Genomic DNA, 26,314 nt, shown 5'->3' with positions numbered 1-26,314 from the left:
AAACGACAACTCTCTTACAGGGCTGAAAAAAAGGAGTTGCTATTGATCGGATATGACAAATAAAACCAGTTTGAGGGTGAATGGGGGAATTGAAAAAGAAAAAAACGAGAGGAGGGGGCATTCAAGCAAGCAGTGACAAAGAACCAACAGAAAGAGTGTGATATGTTCTTGAGAAACCTGTCTGTCGCCAGACCTGTGTAGTCCACAGCACTACTCCAGGACAAGTGCAGGCCTGTTTTATCTGCTCTGAAAAAACACAACTGCTGGCTAAGACATGCACGTATGTGTGTTTCTAAGGTGCGTGGGTGTATTAGTGAACGAGAACCTCAGTTTATCGAACAAAACTGAACACCCACATCATAGTATGAAGCCATTGACGGGTGGTAGTGAATGACTACTAGACATTGAGCATGACTGAATACAAGATTATGTAAGAGAGCAGATGGCGTTCGAACGAGAGACACTTTACGATGCTTTATGAAACAGTGGAAATGGTTTATGCATGCATGGATTTCGCTGGTGGCATGTGCAACGGGATCCTCAAGTGGATCGTGCATGCAGATGAAAGTGTGTCGGATATCACAACCCAGCTCTATCTGCCCATTATCTCCCACCCTCTTATCTTTTTTCTAGTTTCCATCCCTCCTTTCACCAACCCTCCCCATGAAGCATTCTATCTAGAAACACTTGTCTTGCAGTTGCAGCCATTAAATGTACAAAAACATCTCCATCAGAAAACCTGTACTGCAGTGATACAATCTTGGCCGTTGAACACTCATCTCAGTCCATGAGTGACTCTCTTGAGTTCATAAATACAACCTAAAGTTCCTTCAAAATACTACTTGGGCGGCACAAATTACAAAGCCAATAATTACATAACTCAAATCACATCAAAACAAAAAAGGACTTTACAACAGGTATTACCCAGTACAACAGGTAAGAGCAAAAACTAACAAAGTTAACACTGGTAGGGTTTCATTTTAAATGAGCATTTATGATTTGAGGCGATATGAGAGAAAAGAGACAAGGGCTGCAACAATAAATCGGAAAAAGAAAATCGCTAATAATATGTATATAATGGCTTATGTTCTTACATTTATTGAATTTACATTTAATTTAAATGACAGACAATGTTGGATGTGGAATATTATGTTATTGCAAATAAAATATTTTATAAAAATTTGTTTTATCCAATCAGACCAGTTAACCAGTTATCAAAATAAATCTAAGTTGCAGCCCTAAAAGAGACCACAAATAACTAAAATTCAAATTCAAAGTGGCACGATGTGTCGAATACCAATAGGAGCACGCTGCGGTCGAGTAGGAACAACTACTAGTTTATCAGGATTATCGGCTTCCAACAATTCCAAAGAATTCAATTCAAACATAATTAAATTTAAAAGTTACAAGTCTACATGCTTCCATACAATTTGTCATTTGAATTATTATGAATTATTATAATTGTAAATGATTATTATATTTAAAAAATAATACCAACTGAATGTAGGCTAATAGTTTTGGCTCTGTTAACCTTTAATATTATAGTAATGTGCAAGTAAGGGCTCCCCATATAGTTTACAGCATAAGCAGATCATTTTTTTTATCCTTAAGAAGCTTTAAATTTTAACTGAATTCATTTAAAGACAGAGACACAATTTGTTCAGTAAACCACTGTTAAAAAAACCAATTTCATGTTTAGTTTCCTCCCGCCTGCTGTACCGTACCGAACTGTGAGCTTTGTGTTTCGTTACACCCCTACTATAAAGTGAAGAATTGTGTGCATGTCGCTACTTCCCTTCAGCACATTAAAGGGTTAGTTCACCCAAAAATGAAAATTATGTCATTAATGACTCACCCTCATGTCGTCCCAAGCCCGTCAGACCTCCGTTCATCTTCGGAACACAGTTTAAGATATTTTAGATTTAGTCCGAGAGCTTTCTGTCCCTCCATTGAAAATGTATGTACGGTATACTGTCCTTGTCCAGAAAGGAAATAAAGACATCATCAAAGTAGTCCATGTGACATCAGTGGGTTAGTTAGAATGTTTTGAAGCATCGAAAATAAATTTTGGTCCAAAAATAACAAAAACTAGGACTTTATTCAGCATTGTATTGTGTTCCGGTTCTGTTGTGGATCCGCGTTCAGTGCCGCCGCTGACGTAAGACGCTGCTGACGTGTGTCCTAGTCCTAGTCCTAGTTTTTGTTATTTTTGGACCAAAATGTATTTTCGATGCTTCAAAACATTCGAACTAACCCACTGATGTCACATGGACTACTTTGATGATGTCTTTATTTCCTTTCTGGACAAGGACAGTATACCGTACACACATTTCCAATGGAGGGACAGAAAGCTCTCGGACTAAATCTAAAATATCTTAAACTGTGTTCCGAAGATGAACGGAGGTCTTACGGGCTTGGAACGACATGAGGGAGAGTCATTATTTTTCATTTTTGGGTGAACTAACCCTTTAATGCATTGCAAGCTCACTTACCGTACATCTTTCCCTCGTCCGACAGGATAATCTTGCGCCGTCCGCAGGGCGGATATATAGCCAGTGCCTCCTGAAAACTCTGCTCGATGTCGGGGCTCCACACACCCTCGGCGTCTCCGTCCATGGCCTTGTCCAGCTCATCACCCCCATCCTCCAGCCCCTGCTCCGGGCTGCCGCTGGCACTCCACTTGTTGGACGCAATGGTGCCGGCTCCTACCGGGCCCTTCCACGAGCCCCCACGCTACACGAGTACTGCGAGAGAGAAGCAAGGAATGAGAGAAAGGGATTGTCATTTAATTGTGGCCATAAAGATTAAGCAATTATGCAGAGAAAATCCTTTCAAAACCGCTCGCTTTAGTCGTGCCATTTTCAACACCTTTAAAGCTTGTTTAATTCAACTGATGAAGACAACAGCAGCTGTGACTCTTATTACCATTTCCTCTCTTCAAAGGCTCCCAAAATGACAAATGAATTTTTAAACATTACATAAAGTCCCATTTAAAAGGATTAGATAATTAGGACTAGCCTGCAAAAATGCTTGTGGTCGGGAGCGCGCGGTCCAGTGTGGCTGTCTAAATGTCTGAAAATGGTTAAAGGATCTTAAGCGTTTTTCAGTCTGCCTCTTTTTCGCATGGTATTGTTCATGAGGATCGGGTCCCGAGAGTCACTTGTGTGCCCACATATTTCATTCTTTTATTTCACTTTCTGCTGATGTTGACGAAAAAACGCGGCTTGGGTAAATACGGCCGACTCCGATTGAGACCTTCCTTAGGGGATATTCAAACGCTCTGGTTACACGCACGCTGAAAGAATAAGCTTGACTTGGCAGCCCGGAGACACAGAATGAGCAAAACAACAGAGCGGAGAGCGTTGGAATAAGTGAGCGGTCTAATTACTTTTTGACATTGCAGACCTCAGACCAAAGCGCAATCTAATGCTGCAGGACAATTAGCGATACATTTCTAAATCTCATTTGCCTCTTAGACGACAAGAAACAATGTTCATGAAGTGCAATCTGGACGGTTGTAGTCACTGGATGTTCCACAGAAGTTACAGAATGTCTAATCCTGCAGAAGACCCAACATTTGGTGCAATTAGTTTCCAAAACTGAATTATAAAAGACTAGGATCTGGTGATTCAAGCAAAATAAGCTTTGAATGCACTTGTTAAACTTGCCGCCAAAATACTATGTTTTTGTGGGCGGTTCCCAGGGTGTTGCTATGCGGTTGCTAAGCTGATCTGAGAGACTTTTAGTGCATTGCTAGGTCAAAAGTGCCCACTCCCAAGTATGCCTTAATGGTTTTTCTCATGGCATTAACATTCATTTTGTATCTGGATAATATTTGTATATTTTTTTTTAGCAGGACTGAATTTACTCCTTCATTCCAAAGCATCTCCAGTGTGATCAAAAAGTGATTCAAAATGAAAATGACTACTTGCATGTCACATGAAAGAATGCATTAACAGAAACATTTCTATTATTTACCGAAATGTAAAAAAAACAGTGAAAATCATTCACTTTTTTCCTTTGAGAATCCCTCAATATAGGACGTTAATGAGTATTAGAAGTGTTCAAAGCACTCTCTTTGGGAAGACAATTAAGAGAAAAGAAATTGCACATGCAACTCAGTGAAATAATTGAATACTCAGATATTGATAATTAAATAGTAGGGCTGGGCAAAAAAAAAATATTTTTCAATTAATCGTTTTTTAAAAATGTGGTCGATTCAAAAGCGATTCTCAAAAGCCACGAATATTTTTTTTCCCATATTAATTTATCTATCACCCAAAACCCAGTATTAGTTTTTCTACACTGTACATAGGCTTTCAGCCTCCATGTTACAGCTAATGCTGTGAGATTTTATGTTTGTTTAATCTTAAACATAAAATAACCTGATCCTGTTTGATCAAGGCATGTCACTGTTCTGACTTGTCCAATTTTCAGCATAAATTTTTCATCTTGCATCAAAATCCTTGCATTTGAAGAGTTGGGTTCTGTTTTAATGTACCTAAGTGTACCTAAAATAAAAAGAGTTTAATATACAGGTTTGTGGCTCTTTATTTTCTTTTTTATTAATTAACCACTTGTAAACTAATGTTCACTGTTCTTTTTTTTTAATAAATATAGGATTTGTATTAAATCTATATTCATTGAGTCGAATCGGGAATCGAATTTAGAGTCGAAATCGAATTGGAACATCTGAAGCCCTATTAAATAGGTTGATCAGCATTGTTATTTTAGTATTACTTGCATAATATTCTGGTAATTATTCATATTTTGAATATGTGTTCATTTATCTGAATTAATTTAATAATGTGTTATTAATGTATTAATATTATTTTAAAATACTATTAATTTATTAATATTTTCAGTATTCATTTTAATTTTAGCTTAAGTTTCAATAATTTGGTTATGTGCTTTTGACATTTTTTATTAGTTTTTGTTTTTTAATATTTCTATTTAGCTTTAAAACATTATTATTATTTTTTTCAGTTTTAAGGCTGTCAAAATCAATGGGAATCAATGGGAGCACCGTGTTTTTTAAAACGGCAGCAGCATGACGAGGCGCTGAGCGTTTATTTCACACTGAGCACTGGCCGTTTTTACCAGTCGCCGAGAGTTGAAGAATGTTCAACTTTGGGTAAAAACACTGATCTATAAAGGATGTCATTCGTCAGCAAAACGTCTAAATCGATGCACTGCCGAAGCGCTGTCAAGTGCCCACAGCCTTAATGCAGCATCCGTTTTTTCCTGGCATCCTTTGGCTAGCGTTATATTATATGATCAGCTAACATTCATTCAAGTGCTTTTAATTCATTCAAGCATTATACGATGCAAAGGGGAACTCAAATATATAGCCTATCGGAGTACATTCAGATCAATAAAACTGTTGAATATAAAGGCCTGGTTTCACAGACGGAGCTTAGATTAAGCCAGGTTTAGCCCTTAGTTTAATTATTAGGACATCCAAGTAGCTTTTATAAACGTGCCTTGTGCCTTGAATGACAACGAACGAACATGGTGTCATTATGATTCATCACACCGATATGGAGCTGAAGCTCGCCATAGGGTCTGGATTCTACACATATTATCAGTGATGTCTGTCATGTCACCAAATAAAGTCACATAATGCAAGGTAACACAAACAAAAAAGGCATGGATGCATGTCCTTAAAAAACAACAACACTCCGTTTAGTGTGTGTGTGTGTGTACTAGGGCTAGGGGAGAGGGTGAGAGACGAGTGTGTGCATGGGGAGCACGGAGAAGCCGTTCTGTTGGAGAGTTGGGCTTAAATTCCAGACATGTCCTTATTAAGGAAGTGCGGTGTGAGTTCTCTCTCTCTCTCTTTCTCTCTCTCCCTTATGTCAACCGAGCCCCCTCTCACTCTACTCTCTTCCCCACCCTGCGCTCCCAAGCACTCTGCCCAAATAAGGAGAGGCGAGCAAAGATGAGGGGAGGGGGAGGTAGAGGAGGGAGGAGTGTGGGAGTCAAGGGGTGCCTGGGGGGGGGGGCAGGAGCGATGGGAGGGGAGGACTGACCAATTTAGACATCCACTTCAGAGTCTGAAAAACAGTGGGATTGTTTTGGACAAAATGCAACATCAGCACGCCTGGGGACCGGATAAAGAAAGGCACTCCTGATAAAGAAAAGTTAGTACTACTGCTAACAGTGGGAAACTGACATGGCTTATTCATACAGAAAATAAAACAAATAACATTCATTCACCATGGGACATTGAAGAAATGCACTGTAAGGTACTTCAAAGAACACTATGGTATTAAGATTTTAAGATCATGATTTTCTGTAAGGCCGCGTGTCCACCAAAGCGTTTTTAGCCGGCTGAAAACGCTAGACGCTCTGCTGAAGACGCCTAGCTGTGGGCGCTTGAGAGCGTTTTGGCAGCGCAGTGTTTTTTCCATTGAGACGTTTCGTTGCTGATACAGAATATCCGCAGCACAGTTTACTTGTAACTGATTTCGCAGATAATTTGTTTCATACTAAAAAAATATTTTTTATCCATGTTGTTCGGTTAGCTCTGCTGGTGGATGTCGTTGTACAGAAAGAATGTTGTGACAGTTGGTCGGTGTGGTATTAGCCCCGCCCCTCCTCCACTGTGATTGGACGGCTGGGTAAAAAGTGACAGTGATGAGCGCTGCGTTTTACCCAAAGTTGAACATTTTTCAACTCTCGGCGACCAGTAAAAAACGCCGGGCGCTCAACGCTTCAGCGTGAAAAAAACGCTCAGCGCCTCATTACGCTCATGGCGTTTAAAAAACGCGGCGCTCCCATTGAAAACATACGCCAGGCGCGTGAAAAAACGCTTTGGTGGACACACGGCCTAAAGCTGCTTTTGAAACAATGTGTATTGTGAAAAGCACTATACAAACAGACAGCAGGAATATTAGGCTGCTGTCACTTTAAGACGTACAGTAGCTAATGCATGCATCCAAAATACTGATACTGTTACATATGCGTTGTCTTTCTCGACTGTATAAGTTCACTTAAAGTCCCCCTGTGGTGAAAATGTCAATGTGGTGTTTTTAAGACAAACCATGTGCAAATTCATAAGTCATAAGTCAACCATTGCTGAGTATTTTCTCTTTTAAAACTGCGGTGAACCAAAGACAGTCTCAAAAACGAGGTTTGAAATCGCTGGTGTTTGTGACGTTACAAACTACCTTGTAACCAATCACGTCAACATGCCGATGGGCTTTAGCATATCATTAACATCGAACTAGCAGGGGAGTCTCGAGAGATGCCAGGTTATCCCAGTATATTGGTCGGTTGATATGAAAAAATCAGGTAGATTTAGCAATATAGCGGGTGTATGATGTATATTACGATGTTATGATGAACTATATGCCTTTCTTCAGTGACGTTCTGAGTTACACGGCAGCTGTCTAACTCTGAGATGCGAACGGGAACATAGTTTGTGTAACATTAGCAACACTTTATTAGCTGTTTGATAACATAGTCAAGCAAAAAAGATAATCATATTAATTACTGTTAAGTGTCCTACGTTGTAAAGATAGACACCATTGTGCAGCGTTTACCTCAGTAAGTTGGCCGAGTGAATCTCTGAGCTGGTGTGAGTGAGTGGAGGCGGGGCTAATTAGCATATTCCTAAAGTTCTCTTTCGTGTCTTGCTCTTGAATGTTTAAATTAGCAAGGCTTAACTGAGTTTAATTTGAACGAATTGAACAAAGTTTACAAAGAGTGACCATTTTGTTCATGTTTTTTTTAATTCTCACTATTGTAATGTATTATTGGGGAGCCAGCATGTGCATCCATCGGCAGAAACATACATTAGCGTCTGTTTTACGCGTTATTTTCAACAAAACATTATAGATGCGTCATCAGATTTGAGATGAACTACGGTGCAAGTGCGTGGGTGGAGAACGGTATGGTTCGATTATCGAGAACTGTTACACCCCTAATATACACATACATATTGTTATTGTTGTCTCCATCTGCTTTTCTGCTTGTTTAATTGCTATAACTAGCAGATTGCCCATCTCTTGTCTGTCAACTGTTTGTATTACTTTGTGAAGCGACCTTGGGTTCTTGAAAGGCGCTATACCGTTCAAAAGTTTGGGGTCAGTGAGAATTATATTTTTATTTTTTGGAGGAAAGAAATCAATACTTTTATTTATCAAGGAATAATTAATTTGATCGAAAGTGACAGTAAAGACATTTATAATGTTACAAAAGTCTTTTGAACTTCCTATTCATCAAAGAATCCAAAAAAAAAAAAAAAAAAACTGTACAACTGACAGACCAACAACTGTTTCAACATTGATAATAATAATAAATGTTTCTTGAGCATCAAATCCTCATATTATACTGATTTGTGAAGGATCATTTGACACTGAAGACACTGACACTGGTGATCACAGGAATAAATTACACTTTACTATATATTCACACAGAAAACAGCTGATTTACACTGGAATAATATTTAATACTATAACTGATTTTTGTTGTATTTTTAATCAAATAAGCGCAGCCATGGTTAGCAGAAGAGAATTCTTTTAAAAGTAGCCTATTTAAAATCGTACCGACCCCAAACTTTTGAACGGTAGTGTACATACATACATACATACATATATATATATATATACATACATATATATATATATATATATAAACACACACCATGGTGTTGAATTACATGCATGTCAAAAAAGCCATGTTTGTACCATGGTATTTTCTAAGTTGGAAAAAACACTTATGCTAATATCCCGCCGGTAGTGAAAAATAAATTGGGGAAAAAATTATAAATTCAAATTCTCAAAACTGTCCTGAAGGAACAAAAAAAACAAAAAAAAAACACAAACCAGCAGTTGCAAAACACACTGATGCAATGCCCTGCCAACAAAGAACAAAGAATAAAAGTTTATTTTTAATAGGCAACTAACATCTGGCAGTGCATTCTCTCTATCTTACCCTTTTATCTTGAATCAACTTTTCCAACATGAACTTTCAGTTTCTTTCAAAAAGAGACATGGCAAGTGAGCAAGAATAGGTCAGATGGACACAACTGCAAAACATCTGTTGCAAAACAAACACGCTCATCCTCTAACGCTAAAGGCCATTCAGTTCAACGTGATGCAGTCGATGCAAACACAAAAACTTCATTTTCCCATAAGGCAGCAGGGACTTAACTTTGAATGGCATGGTACACATATTTAGTCCAACACAGGCTCACTTTCCCGCCTCCTCTCTCTCCCTCCCAACCAAACAGAGCTCTTAGTCAGTATATAACGCAGAAGAATTTCCATGTGGTCCAGGAATGTAAATAATGCAGTAAAAGCAATGCAGCACACACATTCATTGAGACGCCCATTGAATGAACACAAGCCTTCCCTGCCCACTGTCTCACAGAGCTCCAACACAGTACGTATTGTTGTCGGCTGAAGTATTGAATCGGCTCCGGCACCAATTCCTCGCAATCTCTGTAGGGGAAAGTCCAGGGAAACGCACTTCAAAAAACAGCATGATCTAATTTCAATTACAAAACATTGATTTATATCCAGGTTTTCTCAGAGCTGACACTTCTAACCAATGGGCTCGGGCACGGGATAATGGAGGAGTTTGGGGGGGGAACTGAAGTTGCCAGACTATTCTTACCAGAATCATAAAGACTTAGTCATACGGCCGTTCCAGGAAAGGGGCAATGATTGAGGTTTACTTGGTGGCCTCTTTGGATTTTCCTCTCAGAGAGGTTGTTTATGACTCAAAGTCAGACACTGTGGTCACATTGCACATGGAAAGGCAATAAGAGACAGAGGACTGAACAAAAACTGAATGGTGTCTTCATGACGTAGCACATCAAATTACACAGCTGATATAGATGTCTTCACTGTAGTTATGGTTTACTGGTGAAAAGATCTAGATGGTGCCGTTACCAGACAAGTTTCACAGAATACAGGCTTGAGCTGCAGACGTGTCAATTAAATGGTGGAAACAAAATGCTATCGATAGGGCTGTGACAGTTTTTTATGACCATATTAGGGGTGTAACGGTACATGTATTCGTATTGAACCGTTTCGGTACGAGGCTTCCGGTTCGGTACGCTTAGTCGCATACAAACCGAACGATTCCTTGGACCATTTTTCCTGCCGACAAAATCCGCGACGGCGCGACCAGCACAACGTTGCGCAACATCAAATGGCAAGCGTAATGAAAGCGTAACGAAACTGCGCTACTCATTATGTGCTTCACGGACCGTTTATCAGTTCGGACCAGCAACATCTGTGCAGCGCGAGCCGATCTCGATCAAGCGACACTGTCACAACACAGCGCTAAGAGATCCAGTGAAGAAAACATTTGAATTCGCCACTGAAGTAATAACATCGCTGCGAGATCTAGTGAGAAGCATTCACATTTCTCCGTTATTAACCGTAGATCTGTATTAGATCAAACAGCGCTGACGTGGAAACCAGGAGAAACATTGAGCCGTGAATGATCTAGTTATAGGCTTTAAAGGTGAACTAAGTAACTTTTTTACCTTAACCGAACAGCTTTGGAGTCATTGTAATGTTTATATTACTGATTTCGTGTTGAATGGTGGTCGTCTCGCACTCCCCTGGTGCCTGTGAGCCGCAAAACCACCCTTGCAACTTTGGGCCGGCGGGCCGTGTTAGGAAGTATCGTGTGATATCAGGTCTCGCGAGGTAACGAATTGCTTTACGGCAAAAAACAGATCTGATAAAATTCTGATAAAATGAGCATCAAACAGAAATAACCCGGCGCTGTATACATGTGGTGTTCGAGGCGCACATACAATACAGACTGCCGACAGTTAAACAGGGCGCGCGCAGCTCTTAAAGGGGCCACACCTTATTTCCACTCGTTACAGCGTCCATCCTACTGAACAGGTACCGGTGTACAGGGGGAGGGGATCCGGCCGTGAGTGCGAGCCATCTCTGCGTGAGTGCTATTCACGACAGTACAAGTACTCCACAGCGACTCTAGGGGTCGCTGTTTGACAAAAACGGAATTCCTACTTAGTGCTGCTTTAAGTCCACAGATCAGCAACATTCACCATGGATTTAATATAGTAACACTCACTGTAACCATGGAAGTTTGGCTGGAATAGTGAAATGCTTTCAAGTACATCTTTTTCCAGCACTTCAAAACTCAAATATTATCTAAATATTATATATATAAATATAGGCCTATATTTAAATGTTATTTTTAATGTGATGACCAAAACATTATTTGTTCATCCTTCAAAGATTAACCCCATTTATAAACCTGAACGTTTCAAGATGTAGGAAAACTCAAACTTATTTAAAAATATTTTTTTCTTTTAATAAATAGGAAATTTCTCTGGCATTTCCTTCTTTTTGCTGTATCGAAAATGTACCGAACCGTGACACCACTGTATTGTATCGAACCGAACCATGAATTTTGTGAACCGTTACACCCCTAGACCATATCATATAATATATACATGTAATATCAATTGAATAGCCTACATTTAAAAATAAAATTAAAAATAAACATCCATTTCAATTACATTTACAAGCATGCGTGTTTATTAGCACTTCCGTCAGTGAAACAACACACTACAGCCTATAAAACATTTAAATAAATATCAGTAAATAATCGTAACCTAAATAATATAAGAAAGTAAAAAAAAAATATTTAAAAAAATATATTCGTTTTTATATTCCCCACACTGGCTTTGAGAAGACGTGGGACACGAGCAGGAAAGAGACCATCTCTTTTCTAATATCTTCATGTTTTCTCCTGATGTTCCAGAGCAACTGACACTTGTTGTAAAAGGTCTGAAGAGCAAATGTTATCTTCCACTGGGGCAAGACGTTCAGGCTATGTTTGATTTTGCTGTTCTGTGTGACTCTCCTGTTCGAACTCGTTCATCAAAATGAACGAATCTTTTTCCAGTAGGGAAATGTTTTGGAATGTTAAAAAATCATAAAAATCATAAAAAATCCTGGAATGTTTTCATCAAAAACCTTAATTTCTTTTCGACTGAAGAAAGAAAGACATTCCAGGATTTTTTATGATTTTTATGATTTTTTAACATTCCAAAACATTTCCCTACTGGAAAAAGATTCGTTCATTTTGATGAACGAGTTCGAACAGGAGAGTCACACAGAACAGAGCAAGGCGGGCATTTGAGCTTATAAAACTTAAACTTTGTTATTTCTTTTTTAAATGAGCGATCGTTTCGCTTGATAAGACCCTTATTCATCGTCTGGTGTCGTTTAAAGCCCTTTGAACAGTTTGCAGTTTCCACTGAAACTGTCTTTTGGACCTTGATCCGTTTGGTGCCCAGCAAAGTGCATTATATGGAGAAAAATCCTGGAATGTTTTCATCAAAAACCTTAATTTCTTTTCGACTGAAGAAAGAAAGACATGGACATCTTGGACGACATGGGGGTGAGTAAATTATCAGCAAAAGTTTTTTTAAAAGTGAACTAATCCTTTAAATTGGGCTCACGTAAAATAGGACATTGTCCAGCAATCGACCAAAGCCAAAATAATAAATGATAAATAACTGTATTTTGAAGCCAATATTGGTTATTAGCTTTATTATTTTATCTATATTAACATTATTATTTATATTTTGAAGCAGATAACCAATTAATTTGATCTATGAAGCAGACTAATCTAGATCTTCTATATCTATAATATCAATCAAATTGTAAAAATCATAGACAGTGGAAAACTGCTTTCAAATTTAAAAGAAAATCTCTTAACCCACAATAATTTAACAAATTAGAATAAGTTAGGCCTACTATTAGAATAAAAAAAATACATTAATAAACTATAATTAAATAAAATATAAATAATATTTATTATAGTTTATATAAATATGATAAAAATAAACAAATTAAGGAATAACAAAATGATTTTAAAAAATCTTTGATGCCCTAAATAATAATTTGTATATAACAATAGGTAAGTTAACTAGAAATGTGATTATATGGGACCAATGCAGATAACATTAAAAAGTCACATTTATCAGCCAATAATCAAGAAAATGCCGTGGAGGAGTCTCGGCAGATATCAAGTTTTAGGTTAATCAGAAAAGAGTGATTCACGAATCTATCATGGAATTCAATTTTACCATAAGTCACACTGTTACAATCTCATAAATTATGTGCTATGTTTCTAAAAGAAGCAAGATCTCCATGTCTTGCTTATTATAAAGTCTCTTCCACTCTCAATAAGTCAGGGTCTCCGCTAACCGTCAGAGGAGCGGAGGGACTTTCCAGTGCAAAGAGCGAGCGCTGGAGTCCATCTGCGTGTTAGTCATCCCAGCCGGACTTTTTTGGAGGGAAACAAGCGAGTGGAGGATCTTGTCCAGGAGGGAGGTCTTTACACCATCCTGCCAGCGAAAGAAGGGATCGGGGGAAGGTAATGGATGCCCGGCAGGGAGCCAAACCCAACGACCAAATCCGACCTTTTGTTTTCCCGTCTGTTGGATATGTTAATATCATATTGCGCAAGGAAATGCACCAAAATTTAAATTCTAGCCAATAATAATAATCATGTTATGAACATTAATCAACAATTGGTGAATGTTAAATTTTTTACTGTTCTATTATCAAATATTAATATTATATTGTTTATTCCATGTCTAAATCAATTAAAAACTAAAAAAATAACCATTTTAAATGATAATGATGCATTAGAACATCTAAACGAACATTAACATATGGTACCGATAAATCGTGCATCCCTTAAGAAAAGAGACGGACTTCATAGTCTACACAAATGTGAATTCTTGGTCAACTCAATGGAGTCAGACACTTCCGCGCGGATATGAAACCTAAACAGAGAGATGTAGGAGATCTGGAGGGTACTTCACTAAAGGTGTCACAACTAGCCTGGTATTTACAAGACAGCGAATTCCCTTTTTTAGTATTGGAAGTAAAGCACAAAGCTCATTCAACAAACTGTTTTTCTGTCTAACGCAGCTCATAATGTGAGATTTGTTAGGAAACTGTTGCAGCTGGAACACTTGTTGGCAATAGACGCCTCCGGGGAGCTTTTCCCTCCGGGCAGCCTCCAACACACACCCGCCCTTCACTCTTCAGTGTATTCTGCTCCTTCACAAACACACACACACACACACACAGTCAGCAGCGAGAGAACAACAGGGCCGGACAAGTGTAGCAGCAGCTGCTGGTTGGGCTCAGATTACAGATAAAGACGTTTAGAGTGTTTCCTTCTCTTCTCCTCATTGTCCGGCACAGATTTCCAACTACACACATGGTTCACACCATGAGACTCTTCTACTTCCTACTGGAGAGGAAACTCGTTTTAGACCATCCCTTACTAGTATGATTCAGCAAAGTCGAAGATAACCTCTTAAACTAGGCTGAGAGAGAGTATGACTCACTCTATTCCAGGGAAGTTGTGTCTTCCCAACATCACTCTTACCTTTTGTGGCTGGCAATGAGGTTCATTGGAAAGCACTAGCTTGATTTAGTGCAAATCTGATCGGTGGGTCAATCAAAATCCGAGACTGTGATTGGCTCCAGCTTTTTTCACACCTCAGTGTCTGTTCATATGATCGTTGCAGCAGTTCAAGTCTGAACATGTCTATATGGATATACGTGGGCCCAAAAGTGACAAACATACATAAACCTGCCATTCGCTCTGGTTGGTTTCTCTTTTTTAGCTCGTTGGCTTTGATGGTCTACACACTGTTTATGGCCTTCAGACCCAAGGCCACACACCAGGAACTGGACATCATAAAACCTATGGGTGGCCAACTAGTGGAACAACCTTAGAAGATCAACCTAGTTTGACTACAACTACATATAGTCACTGTTTTGTAAATTTTCAAGCAAAACGATCGGTCATCATCTAAATAAAAATAGAAATGTACCGTATTTTCCGGACTATAAGTCGCATCTGCGTCATGAAGAGGAAGCAAAACATGTATAAGTCGCACTGGACTATAAGTCGCATTTATTTAGAAATTTATTTCACAAAATCCAAGACCGAGAACAGACATTTAATCTGGAAAGGCAAGTTATTCAACTAAACAATAACACACAGAATAGGTGTCCGCTGAATAGGTGTCAGGTATGTTAACGTAACACATTAACAGTTATTCAGCTACACAATAGCATAAAGAACATATACCTGGGAGGCTGAAAAGGCTAAATTAACATAAGCCAGCGAGTCCAACAAGCAAGTTACCGGTAAGCAAGTTCACCAAGCTCCCGCGATCTCAATCCACATCACTGAATCCATTGAGTTCTTCATCCTCGGTGTCGCTTCTGAACAACTCGCCAACTAGAGCGCCCTCTCGCGGCTGTAGACGCTAATGTTTTCTCTTGGTTCATCTCAGTCTGAATTAATTTTGATATACAAGTCGCACCTGACTAATCTATATGTCGCAGGACCAGCCAAACTACGGCATATACTTTTTAACCACAAATGCCCGTCTTGCACTAGCTATGCGATACGCGTCCACGACTTCACGCATTACGTATTCAAGTTGGAAAGGTCACGCGTAACGTAGGCGGAAGTACCGACCCAGTGTTTACAAAGGCGAACGTGCAAAGACCAAGTCAAACCATAGACAGTAAAAGAAATGGACACAGCGACCCCATAGACTTCAACGGAGAAAAGTGGAGACAATTAGAAGCACTCACTTCCTGATGGCTGAGCGACTGCGCCGGCTCACACTGAGCTTGACGATGGAGATGTGACGTGAGCAACCTGACTGACAGCTGTAAGTCTTCTAGTAGCTGTGCCAAGAGGAATCTGAATCATTCCCTTCCGAATCTTCCAGAGACGGAGAGCGTGAGTAGGAGCTGCCCAAGAGCTAGAAGCAGGATCAACTTAATGACTCTATATGGGCTTCTCCCTTGACGTTATGCCTCCACGTCCCCCCGATTGCCTGCGAACTTCTCCTCCTGTCTATACGGTAATTTCTCTACTGTGCGACAGAGAGTCGCGTGTCGCAATCGTTAGCCTATTTTTACAAAAACTGCTTCTACGGGGCTATAACGTTAGATACAAGGTAATGGAGCCTTTTGTATATTTAGGGCCCTATGATTTCCGCGATAACGGAATCGCGGACGGAATTACGGAATTTGCAAATTAACGCGGAATCTAGTGTTAACGCGGAATATCGTGGAATTTTACATATTTGGATTGAAATTCTGTTTTTGTGTGGGAGAAGAACGTATGTCTGGTGAAAATGCAGACCGGGGGAAGCAAATCTGGGCGACACAACCCCTCCCGTCATTTCAGCTCCAAAACAATGAAAGCATGGCGAAGCGGCTCTCCACGGCTCTGCTTTCCTCGGCGAAAAAGTTAAGAAACTCGACGCTATAAGCCCTCAGTACCGAGCCGAGGAGTTCGCACGTGACTTTTATGCAGTGTTTCCCACACATAGACTAATTCGCGGCCACAAAATCAACTCCGGCCGCCACATATTGCGTTTCGTTCATTTTTTTTACGCTATTTAAAGCACGCAGCGTATTCTTTCCGTTGTATTTCCTTTCCCCGCTCTCCTTCCGTCTCTCTATCACTCACGCGTCTCTCTCACATACACGCGCACGCACACACGCACGCACACGCACACACACACACAAACACACCGCGTCTGTCTATGAGGCGCCGGACTGGACAAAAGCGAAGCGAACTCCGCGAGCGACACTGGGCGAGAGAGAGAGACAGAGTGTGACTTTTATTTAAACTTATATAAACTAATATAATTTATTTTACTGGACAGTTTAAAGCTCATAACCATATTTTGATGTTACTTGAAGAGTGCAGTGTCATGTGGCATCATGCAGTATTTGTCCTGAAAAGGCTACTGAGTAAATGTCTGTAATTTAAGGTCATTCCTATTTTATTTGTATACATTTTAATCATTAACTTTAAAAGCACACTCTTTTTATGACTAAAATAACAGTAAAGGGTAAAAAAAAATGAATTCCCAAAAATTAAAACGGAAAAAACGGAATTTGGGAAAAAATTTAACGGATTTCATAGGGCCCTATATATTGTCGTGTTTCTTTAGAAATAAACAATGGGCAAATGGAGTCTTTAAACGCCTCAGATGTAAAATCATTCGCTGCCAAAGTGACGCCAAAATGAATGGGAGTCAATGGAATGCTAACAGCAGGTGAAGGCTTGCTAACCAATGGCGGCCCCCGGGGAGCCTTCAGTTTCCGGCTGGTGGATTGCCCTCTTGAGTCGTTGAGAAATTGGAGGAGAAAATGAGATGGAGTTACCCTACATTTTGTGACCTTTCCAACGTGATTAAGTAATGCGTCGTGAACACGCATCACAGAGCTAGTGCAAGACGAGCATTTGTGTTTTTTTTGTTGTTGTTTTTTTTTTTTATTACAGATTGTTTCGCTAGATAAGACCCTTATTCCTTGGCTGCGTTTGTGTCAAGCCTTTGAAGCTGCATTGAAACCTTTAAACCATTGGTCCCCGTTGAAGTCACTATATGGAGAAAAATCCTGGAATGTTTTTCTCAAAAAACTTAATTTCTTTTCAACTGAAGAAAGAAAGACAAACATCTTGGATGACATGGGAGTGAGTAAATTATCAGGAAATTTTAATTCTGGAGTGAATTAATTCTTTAAACCAGATGTGTTTTTATGCAGATAGCTAGCTTCTAACATGCTAACAGTTAAACATTACCATACTAAACTAATGCAAGCTTGATGTTGCATTATTATTTGCATTCGGACACATGTAGGGAAGCTGGAACGCATGACCAAGCTTGTGTAGCTAGTAATATCAGCCTACACATACTTGCATAGAGTATGTTTAGAGCCTTAGATGTGATCTTAACCCAGATTGATAGGATTAAATCAAGTCTTGCAGGTCAGAGCTCTGACTTCCAGCACATAATGTAAGCTATTATCTAAAGTTTGTTTAAAAGTCAGGGAACTAGTGGAGATACATCACTTCAACTTCCTTCCAGTACTATTTACTTGTCTGAGAGAGTAAACACTTTCGGTCTCAACACATCTCTCTTGCATTGTATCTCTTTCTTCAATTCGCCATCTCCCCGTCACGCTCATTCACCCGCTTTCGTTCTTTCCTTCTCTGCATTTAGCTCTAATAAATTCTACCCTTCTCCTCCAACAACTTCCTCTTACTTCCTTTCTGGCTCGGCACTCAGGAAACAATCACTGTTGAAGAGTCTGTGTGTGTGTGTGTGTGTGTGTGTGTGTGTGTGTGTGTGTGAGAGAGAGAGAGAGAGAGAGAGAGAGCTGCCGATCTCCTCGACAGACGAGGAAAGTGTAAAATTACTTATGGAGTAAATTTAGGGATAAAACACTCTTAAAGCACTAAAATGACTCTTTACATGCACACAAGACCCTGGTGGAAATAACCCTTGACGCATACGAGACAGCTAGACATGAATCTCCAGTATATTACCAGCTCCCGATTCCTGACTTTCGACATTATCCATGGGGGTGACTTTCCAGGACGGCCGTCTGCTCTCAGATCTCTCCATATGGTTTACTCTAGTGCTGATTCAGTCAGCAGAGGAAAGACTGACACAAAGAGCGCCGCGTGTGCCAGAAGACTCGCTCGAACGTCTGATTCAGCACTTTCCGAGGAAAAGCGTCAGGCGAATATGTGAAGGAGTGCTCTTGCCTGACTTGGTCATTTAGTGGCTGAGGCAGGGGCTCATGCCAAACCCCATGAAAACCGAAAAGACACGCATAAGGAGACAAATGCTCACAGGACTCTTGGGATGGCAGAGAGAAAGAGGCCAAAAAGATACAATCTACTCAAGTTCATACAAATTATATTTGCAATCACATTTCTTGAGTACACTGTAAAACTGATTTTTCAAAGTGGTAAATAAAAGAAAGATTATCGGAGTATGTTTTACAAGAAAATACTATTTTAGACTTTCTACTTAAAATATGATGTTTATTTCAATGCGTTACTTGCCATTTATTTGTAAGTGAAAAAGGTTTCAAAGTAAATCCTACACCAAATATTTTTTAGTATATTACAAAACTTAGATTAGAGGTTTCCAAAACAAATATTGCAAAAGTATAAAGCATAGAAGATAGCCACCAAAATAGCAAAATTCATTGGTTTGATCTAAAATGGTAAACAATCTGTACAACTCTAAAACTGGAGTAGATGCAATTGATAATATGTTAAAACAACACTAGGGGAATTTTTCATTCGACTGATCATCTGCCAGGTGAGTCTTCCCTTAAAGTAAAGCACATCTCTTCAATAAGTCTCATGATCTTACATCTCATAAACAATTTAAAGAGACAGATCACTCAAAAATAAAAATGCCATCATTTACTCAGCCTTGTGTCATTCCAAACCTGTATGACTGACTTCTGTGGAACGCAAAAGATCATATTTGGAAACTAAGTGGGGTCCAAAACGACACTGCATACCAATAAAATTTAATCGGTCCAATGTTGTTTTGCACCATATTTAGTTTTACACAACGAGACATTCTTCTTTTGTGTAGAGGTATTGAATGACTTAAGGGTGAGTAAACGTTTAATTTTTGTGTGAATTAATCTTTTAGTACTGCAGAAACCCAACCCTGCAAGTATGAGCCATAACTGAAGTTAATTAATAATATATACATTAAATCATGATGATATGACAAAAAAATGCCAACAATGTTCACTGAAATGATTATCACACTCTGATAACGAACCCATGAAAGATCTTCTAAGCAAACAATGTCAAATAAAAGGAACTACGAGAGAAGGCTGAAAAAAAAAATCAACTTGCCTTCCTTTTTTTCAATTCACATTTTTAGATTAGATGCAACTCAGGTGCATGTGTGTGTGTGTGTGTGTAGCGTATATGACTGCCGTGTGAACCCCGGTGCACTGCCACAAACAGTTGGTTTCAAGAACAACTGGAAAGTTTAGCAACTTCAGACAGACAGAAACAAAGGCTATACTGTTCTAGCCCACGACTCGCCCCTCCCTCAATCCGAAAACGGCCACGGAGAAGCCAGAAAATCTTATCTGCCAATGTCTCACGCAGGAAATGTATGTAAACAAGTGTCCTGAGAGCGGGCTTTAATTTTCAGCGCAATGTAAACATGCCTCTCCATCATAATTAATAAAGCATAGCGACACATTCTGTATGCTTTGGCTCGCGTCTCGCCACAGGCTCCTTCGACCGCGGCGTGGAAAAGGACTTTAATTTGAAAGGGAAAAATTAAATTTTGGGGGAACTGAAGACCGTATAAAATGTTTCCTTCTGCAAACACAGGGAGGTGAGGAGGCCAAACGGCAGTGCATCATGCAAGATGTTCTCTTTCTCTCAAATGCTTGAAAACACACACAGCTAGATATTTGTTCAGAGCTCTGTTGACAGACAGGTAAGTGGTCACCATTTGGAGAGCCACTTCTGCGGCGGGTGCTAAAAGGCCGCTTCAGTCTGGACAAATGGAAAGAGGCTCATTATGCTCTCAGCTGAGCCCTTAACACAAACCAGCTAAAGGAACTGTCAACTGGCCAGCAACATAAACACATATGGCACAAACAATCTGCTCCAATCGCACACGCTCGATCCTTTTAGGAGGATACGCTCGGGACTTTCTGCATCGAGAACTATTAGAAATGCCATGGAGATGATTGCAAACTTCAGGACTGGTTTGGGTACTGGATTGAAAGCTCAGTGCAAGAACAAACAAATCATTAAAACTGATTTGTTAGCTTATTAAACAGTGAAGCTCTATTTAGCATGGAAGGGCAAATGCCCTCGCTCGGCAAAGCCTGACAGAGGAGGGAGTTCGGGGTTAGTTTGTGATGTCTGAAAAAAATGAGAACAGCAAACAGAAAATTTGCAGCTGAGAAACAAATGTGGCCCATCGCGGAAGCCATAAAAGGCAACGTGCGTGCGGCATCTGTTTAAATTCACCCCCCCCTAAAAAAATGTATGTCTGCTTAAAATGCAATGCACAAATGTTTTGCCATTAAAACAATCGAGAAAAACATACAATTGTGCATAAACTAATATACAAAATCACCTCCGTTCCAATACATCTCCTCAAAACCTGGTCAATGGGAAAAAAATTCTGTTTCACATTTTTGTGAATTTTGAGTAAATACCTTGTAAAACAATACTGTGGAAATCATTTTATTTCCTAAATGCTGTTCATGTCATTTGCGATCATTAAACTGTATTAAGCCTAAAATTAAAAGTCTAACATAATTAGCATTCTATTATTGTGAGTGACATGATGTGAAGGCCAAGTATAGTAACCCATAACTCGTCCTCTGCATCTAACCCATTCAAGTAAGTGCACAAACATTAGGAGCAGTGAGTATTGAACACTAGCCGGACTACGTCAGACTTCGTACTTCCACTCTATTTCAGTTCGCTTCTGTACTCAGTCTGAGACATCGACATGTCTCTGAGTTTTCCTCCGGCCTGAAAACAGCCGGCCAATCAACGAACAGAGGGCGGGCTGAGAGCCGTGACGTAGACGCTAAGCGCCAGGTTTAAGATCGGGGAAATCGAAAACGACCGCGGATATGGAGACACGGGATGCCATTCGCTCTGTTGTGGAGAATATTCCCGGCATTTGCAAACTGAAGGCCGAACAAGAAGAGTGTTTGGTAAACATTTTGAATGGAGGTGATGTCGTGGCCCTACTCCCGACAGGTTTTGGTAAAAGCTTAATTTATCAAATATTACCGATCGTCAGCGAGAAACTGGGGAGGCCAAAGGCCGGCAAGGCGATAGTTTTGTGATAGATTGTCTCCCCCTTGGTTGCACTCATGGAGGATCAGGTTCAGGAGGCAGCAAAACTCGGTCAGCCATGTTCACTCCGGTATTTCGCTCGATGGTTTCGTTTTCGCATCATACGTGTTTACAGTGGAAGTTCGATGCGGCTGAGCTGGCGAATAACACACGTCATAACCAAAGTTTATGTGATTGGCTTACGGGTAACCAATGATTTTATACTTCAGACAAGCGCAGAGTTTGGTATTACCAGGCTAATTGAACACATACACCAGTAATTTCCTGCCACTATTGAGAATCGAACCCACAACCTTCGGGTTACCAGTCTGACTCTCTAACCATTAGGCCATGACTGCCTGTGTTGATATTATCCATGCTGATCTGCATCAATATTAGCCACTGGATATTGCATAAGGGACCACTGACATTAACACTAGAGGCTTTAGCTTACATATTTACCCAAAGGAATTTTTCAACAGACATTTCCGTACCACAGCAGTGACTTACAGTAAAGTGCACATATCACTTAAGTGGCAAATACCAGGACATGTTGCCTAAAGTGCACGTCACACGCTAAACTAGACTAAACTTTAAAAAGACTTAAGGTGATGATACACAGGGCAACTTTTTGAGCAATGTTGCTGGGAAATCTTGCCGAGCGATTGTTGCTTGGGCAATTTCCCATTGAAAATGGGCAATACCGGTACATTTCTATCTGGATAATTTAGGTCGGTCGTGGGCCCTGTGTCTCATCTGGTTGCCCGTTGACGGCAACATTGCTCAAAAAGTGTTGAGCACCTTTAGTGTAAATCTCTTGACTGGTTTAACTTGTTGTTGATCAGATATTGGGGCAACATTTCAGTATAAATTTCAGAATTCGAATATATGCAAAAAAATATATATATTTGCTATTTGGCTCTAAATGAACCAATCAAAATGTAAACAAAAAATTAGACAAAACAAATCGGAGCACATTTAGTTACTTCAACTGTTGACTGAACAAAAAACACCACAGGATCTGGTGTACATACAGTCTCTTTAAAGAGAAACAATATACAAACATAGAAAATAATGTCACACAACAACAATCACTTCTGAGCAAAACTTAACACCACTTGACCTATATCTAGATGGATTTCAGCCTTTTTTTAAGAAGCCCAACCTTTCTAAAAGGAGGTAAAACAGAAGTCAACACAACCAAGCAGCAGGACTTGAAGAAGCAGTTTGGGCTGAACTGACTAAGTCGAACCTGAAGTGCGGCATTTCTGTTTAACGAAACCTGTCCATTAATAGTAAGTCGGAGGAACAATCAAAATGTGGAGAGCATCATTACACATAGTTTGCATATGTGTGGGAGAACTAAAAACAAATTCACACATTTACGAGGAGGACAAAACTGAAAATACTTAGGTCTCACCAATAAAAAATAACTGTAAAATGCAAATTAATACACTGATGAGATGGAAAAGTTATTAATAATATGAGAATTCATTAACCCTCCAATTGTCCCAAAAAAACTTCATCAACCAGTGATTTGGGTCACATTGTTTTTTTTTTTTTTTTGTATTTCATAGTTTTACAGAAACTATATGCTTTATTATATGTTGAAGGCTCATGATTGGTTCTTTGACAAATTTGACCATAAAGACCACAGATGAAAAACGTATATTTTTATTAAAAACAACTTTTACAAAAATTTTTTTTACATAAAACTGTAAACTGCTTTTATTTTTTGTTTAGATATTCTTAAAAATGTCACAAAGCCAGCTTCAGACACCAAAAAGAGTCCAAATTATCTCTTAAAACCATTGAAGGGTTAATATCGAAACCTTTAAACTTTATTTGGGCGGGAAGATCACTCAACGTCACTGCTTTACCTGAGGTAAATTGATCGTTTTTTTTAATTATTACTATTGGCAAAAATGTATTTTTTTAATACTATAAAAAATTATAATTATAGCATAAACAATATATTACATACATTAAGACATCAAGCCCCATACCATACAAAAAATATGAAAATTCTATAAATCGGTGTTGATAAACCAGTTGGCTGCCATAATGAAAAGTGCCTGAAGGCAAATACGACAGTTTCCACAGAAATCAGTTGACATTATCATATCAAACAGTTTCATAATAAATATTTTATAAAATAGGTTCAATTTAAAAACAATATATTATGAAAATATTTAAATAGTTTACTGAATCCACATTATATTTTTCTTTCCAATAGTGTCATTTGTTTTCATTTTACGTTATGAAATAAAACGTCATTTACAAGAAAGTCTTGTAAACAAATAACATAACGACAGAAGTATGCATATATTTCTCCACTCTTCAAAATATATCAGTGTTAACCTCACAGAAATCACTAAATATTAAATCTTAGTACACTTCTTGAGCCTGTCAAGTGAAACAAACAGTTACACTTACCTGATAACGCAGAAAAAAGGGCGAACGATCTCTCCAAACACTTCTGTCGTTTCTCTCTGACAATTTTCTGGAACAACAAAACCTCGTTGCTTATTTTCAAATACAAGTGTTTGGAAAATCCTGCCACCAGAGTAAATAAGAGCCTGTGCAGACGAGCATGACATTTTCGCCTCAACTTCTACGTGCAACAATGGAAGAATGTTAGTTGGAATAATGTTTCTAACTTAAAAGTGTAATTCTAAGGCAAAAGTTCCCGGCTACCACACTAAAACGGCTTCCTCGTTCTCACACACGCACAATTACAGCATATCCACACGGAATTGTGTCCCTCATCCCACCCAACGCAGGGAGTTCCGAGGAAAAATGCAAAATATGACAAAGATCTGAAAACTTCGCTAGTGAAAAACGCGATCAGACAAAGGGAACGAGTGAATCTAAAACTCACCTTTATTAGGAAACACCTCTACCGAAAGAACAGGACGAGGTTTATGTCTTTAAAGTTATATTTATCTTGGTGCTCTATTGTTTTCAGTAATATTTCTCCCGGTTTGACAGTAAAGGTGGAATGCGAAGTATGGGTTTGGTATGAAATTCACGCACTTCAGTGGAAAACGAAGGAGGGAAAAAAAGTTTAAGGAGGGGCCACTGTTGAGCGTCAATCAACACGGCTGGGGGCGGAGCTTTCTCCAGACGCCACGCCCACTTTGGGGCCACATGAAGAAAAGCTGTACTTGAGCTACTGTACTGTACAAATGAAAAACCAAGTTTAGATTAATGTAATTACTTTTTTCAATGACAGGAAGCGTTCGGTAGATCATATATGAAATGTATTTAATATGGCCGGTTGTATAAAATGCTTAAAACAGTCTTACAATCTATGTTTTTCTTTAAGACTGATCATGAGGTTTTTAAGTCAGTTACATGAAAAGGTAGATTGGTCTAATATGAATCTGAAAATTAAGAGTAATTAGTCCTAACTAACTGCTAGTTAACAGTCAGACTAGTTCTTAAGACACAGTCTTAACTATGTTTATGCAAAAGGCCCCTGGTACAAATTATTTATTTCATGTGAAATGCAAGAATAATCTTGACAAAAAAATGCAAGAAAAAACAAAAAAGAGAAACACATTCCTTAAATTGCACCTTTACCACCAACACAGTTTATTTTATTATTGCACATTTTTATAAAATATTCAAACAACAAATTTGTTACTGTATTCATTAATTAAACAATAAACAAGTTAGACTTTTCCAAGTTAACTAATTCAGTATTTTTCTTTTGTAGATATAAAAGATACATGTTTTGGAAGAAAGGAATTTCATTGCACAGGAATTGTTTCTTCTTTTAAATATTTTTCTGAATGTATATTTGTTCATCAACATGCTAATTAAGAAGGTTTGAACAAAAACTCTGAAGAATTCGTCAAATCTGCCTAAAATCACTACATGAACCAATGATTATCTTTGTTATCTTTGCAGGTCAAATACAGCATGGTTCCCGAACCCTTTTTAGAACCCTCGGCATCATCATCATCATCATCATCATTGTCCAGGAATTCTAATAGAATCCATGCAACATTCCAGAGCGATGAGTGTGAACAGTGAAACCTCTTCACCACAACCACCGTCTCAGGGGAGCAGAACAGTCAAACTCAGTGATGTAATATCCTGGAAGGAAGCCTAAGATTATAATGCATATGCTGCTTTAACATGCATCTCTACAGGCATAGAGCTCCGTCTGTAGGACAAACCTGAAACATGTGAGTAAACAGTCCAAAGTAAAGATCAGCTAAGAAAAGTTAACATTTTACAAAGGTTACAAAAAGCAACAGGGACCAGATGAGGAAGTAGTTGAAACTATCACAGAAACTCTACGTGGTAAACTTTTCTAAGATCTACAAGTTTGGACAACCAACCAGCAGGCTGTGACAGATCATCTGGTCTGGCCTGAGGCTGACGGTTTAAAGAGATCCTCAGTGTAATATCACAGCTAAAGCTGAGCTAAAGTATTACCACAGAGACTTTCATTTGTTGTACAGTTCATTCATTCGGCCCCATGCAATGACTTAATCTTCAACATGTATATTTTTTTACTTACAAGCGCTTTAGAAAGGCATTTACAGTCAATATAAATCACCATTCACAATCCACTGGACACTTACAAAAT

At 39.0% G+C, this 26,314-nt stretch overlaps 1 protein-coding gene across 7 annotated transcripts in view; it reads right to left on the bottom strand.

Moving 5' to 3' along the window:
• The window catches only part of tead3b (TEA domain family member 3 b), a 51,820-nt gene extending 27,058 nt beyond the window's left edge, over nt 1-24,762 (bottom strand). For 4 of the 7 annotated variants that reach the window (XM_056270460.1, XM_056270457.1, XM_056270464.1 and 1 more), the window contains exons 1-3: nt 24,593-24,761; nt 24,148-24,214; nt 2,493-2,744 (exon numbers count right to left, since the gene is read on the bottom strand). In XM_056270460.1, the coding sequence (XP_056126435.1) occupies nt 2,493-2,616 (124 nt within the window). In that variant the 5' untranslated portion in view covers nt 2,617-2,744; nt 24,148-24,214; nt 24,593-24,761. Of the gene's footprint in view, nt 1-2,492; nt 2,745-24,147; nt 24,215-24,592 lie in introns of all 7 variants that reach the window. The other 3 variants (XM_056270458.1, XM_056270462.1, XM_056270459.1) reach the window with 2 other exon arrangements.
• Between the last annotated feature and the right edge of the window lie 1,552 nt (nt 24,763-26,314).

Source organism: Rhinichthys klamathensis, unplaced genomic scaffold (assembly GCF_029890125.1).
Source record: "Rhinichthys klamathensis goyatoka isolate OS25496 unplaced genomic scaffold, OSU_Roscu_1.1 h1tg000303l_1, whole genome shotgun sequence".
NCBI lineage: Eukaryota > Metazoa > Chordata > Actinopteri > Cypriniformes > Leuciscidae > Rhinichthys > Rhinichthys klamathensis.
This window is presented reverse-complemented; position numbering and strand designations above follow the sequence as displayed.